The sequence below is a fragment of the Pteropus alecto genome, unplaced genomic scaffold, assembly GCF_000325575.1.
Source record: "Pteropus alecto unplaced genomic scaffold, ASM32557v1 scaffold177, whole genome shotgun sequence".
Lineage (NCBI taxonomy): Eukaryota > Metazoa > Chordata > Mammalia > Chiroptera > Pteropodidae > Pteropus > Pteropus alecto.
Genome location: NW_006442207.1, coordinates 2500301 through 2503130, shown reverse-complemented (window position 1 = coordinate 2503130; position 2830 = coordinate 2500301). Strand labels below are relative to the sequence as shown.

General features: G+C 36.8%; 1 protein-coding gene across 1 annotated transcript in view; it reads left to right on the top strand.

Annotated features, from left to right (window-relative positions):
- PNLIPRP3 (pancreatic lipase related protein 3) overlaps positions 1 to 1755 on the top strand; it is a 30133-nt gene extending 28378 nt beyond the window's left edge. The window contains exons 11-12 of the mRNA XM_006920836.1: positions 1246 to 1413; positions 1692 to 1755. Of these exons, the coding sequence (XP_006920898.1) occupies positions 1246 to 1413; positions 1692 to 1755 (232 nt within the window). The remainder of the gene's footprint in view (positions 1 to 1245; positions 1414 to 1691) is intronic.
- Positions 1756 to 2830: the final 1075 nt, after the last annotated feature.

Sequence of the window (2830 nt, the reverse complement as noted above, 5' to 3'; positions counted from 1 at the left end):
AGATAGATATTCTTAATAGGCCAAAAAGAACTGTCCTAGGACTGTCACTATGTTGAAAGAACTCCTTTTTCCCAAACTGGAAAATAATGTGTTATATATATATAACTATATATACATATACATATATATGTATATGTACATATTATATATTTATATAGTTATATAGTTATAGTTAGCTACCTAACTCAGCTTTATATAGTTATAAAGTTATATAGTTATACAGTTAACCAATCCTCTTTTAACAATAATTAAGCATTTCAGGTTCACAGTAGATGTCTCATTGAACATGAAGTCAGCTAAATGAATTTGTATGCTAGCCTAGTCCTAGTCTTCAGTCAAGCTGTAAGAGTCTGCCTTCATATAGATTATATAATAGCTGTTTGAGCTTCTAATGACCCCGTCGTGGAGGGAGATTACCCCTAAGAACGTGGAAGAAAAGTTGTCTTCTGATAATTAAATCAATTAATTCTACATGTAATGGAATAAGATAGGATCGAGGAATAGCAATATTCATTCATTCATTCAACCAACATTCAAATGCCTACTGTGTACCAGGAGTTGTTCTAATGGCTAGGGATACAGACGTGGGTCCTACTCTCAGAGAACTTATCTTCCAGTTAGTGGAGACAATAAATTAACAAAAGAATAAGGAAAGAGCAGGAATAAGGAAATCTCATCTGGTCCAATTTTGGCTTGGGTAAAATATATTTTATGCCTCAAGATAATCCATTTCTCTCTGCTCTCTTGCTTTGCTCACCAAAACATCTTTTTATACAGATGAAAAAGGTACCAGGGGAAGACTAGGAGAGCATTCTGGTTAATAAAAAGAAAGCATTTCTTCATTGTAAACTAATAAACAAGCTTCTAGTTTATATATCAGTTTTGGATAAATTAGTCCATCACTAACAATTTGATCATTTCCCAGTGTCTGTAAAATCTGGTGTCTGATACTACAAAGCCAAGACCAGAATCTTTCATGATAGACAACTCATCAAGATAATGCCTCTCTTGGCATCCCCTAAAAATCAACTGGTCAGGTTTCCCATTTACGTCACCCTTCTCTCAAGCTTCAGAACCACGCTATTCTGAGATGCTAACCAATAGGAATAGAAAGAATAAATCTCCTTACAAGCAAATGCCAGCGCATACAACTTTCTCCTCCATGGTACATGCACAGATGTTGTCTTTCACTTTGGCAATGCGAATACCCAGTACAGATTACGAGTCTCGTTTTTCTGTTGACAGTGGAACATTGAAGCCAGGCATGACTTATACAAGATTAATTGATGCAGACGTTAATGTTGGAAATATAACAAGTATTGAGTTCCTTTGGAAGAAGCACTGGTTTGGACATTCTTGGAATAAGTTGGGAGCAGAAATGGTGATAGATGTATCTGGAAAATATGGATATGAGTAAGTATTACTTTTTCCTTTGCATTTTCATAGTTTGAATTTTATAAATGGCATTTAAAACCCACATATAATTTAAAATTTGCAACTAGCATAAAAATTTGTACATCTTAAAATTGTGCAATTGAAGAAAAGGAATATTATTTTAAAAATCAATACTGTCTTTGCAAAAGTGTTTACAAAATAATAATTGCTCATTCAATTAAAAGATCTACCTATGTCTTTTCTCTCCCCGGAATCATATTAATATCCTTTTTTCCTCCCCTCTTTCAATTTTTCAGATCTATCTTCTGTAGCCAGGACATTACAGAGCCTAATATTGCCCAGATCCTGAAACCATGCTGATCCCAGACACAGTCTTGATGGATTTTTTTTTTTTTTTTAATAGAAGCAATGAAAAAAAACCAAATCTCCTGGTTGGTAATCAGACCAGACTTCACTTTTGTAAATAAGATAGAAAAGTACAGTTGCTTTTTCCTATGTAGAATGTTTTTCTCATTGATAAACTTTTATATGTGCCTTAAAAATAATCTGACTCCTAGGACAGAGTGTGGTGCTAGAACCTGGGAATCGGTGACAGAACAGGGCTGCGCCGGAACCTCCCTGAGTGAGACGAGGCGATGCAGGCAGACGGCGGGGCAAACGCACTGGGCGAAAGCGAGACTCTGGCTGAGTGAGGTTATGTTTTGAGTATTTCCAGGTAGAATAATCATTGTTCTAAAATGATTTGAAGAATATTTATTATGTTATTGAACCTTGCGAAGACAAATTATGGCTATAGTTCATGATATATAAATTATAACCCTGTGGGTTGATACGTGTATTAATAACAAAACCTGATGAGAGTACGTTAGCATTTCCGAGGTTTTCCTTGGTCGTCAGGGTGTGTGAGAGATGAGAGAGATTGTGGAGCTTATCTACGGTGTGTATCATTTAGCAGTGAGCCCCGAGCATCGCCAGCCCCTTCTTGTCTTGTCTCCCTGGGCCTTGAAGGCCCCCTTACAAATTTGTACTTAGCATTTCATTTGTAAAGCACCTAACTAAGCTTTGTGTTGGCAATAACAATATTGTAATATTTAAATGTGTCCATTGTCTTTTCTTTTATTTTGCTTCAGTTTCTTCTAATTCAGTTGTCCTTATCCGGTGAAAATGAAAGATGAATGTTTTTATAGCTCTGCTTTCATCAGTGTTTAGCCCCTAGCACCGGGCTATAAATATGGTTGAAACGGAATGATGACAGATACTCTGCAGAGGGTTTCTGCGTTCCCCTTGTTGCCTCGCTGCCAACTGAACCGTAAGAAGAGCTCCATGGGTGTACATGAACTTGAGTTGTGGCAGAAAGCAGAGAACAAAGTGGGGTGACACATTTCCATTGTGCAAGTAGCAGATAGAAGACCAATGGGTGCACAAGGCTTGGTGG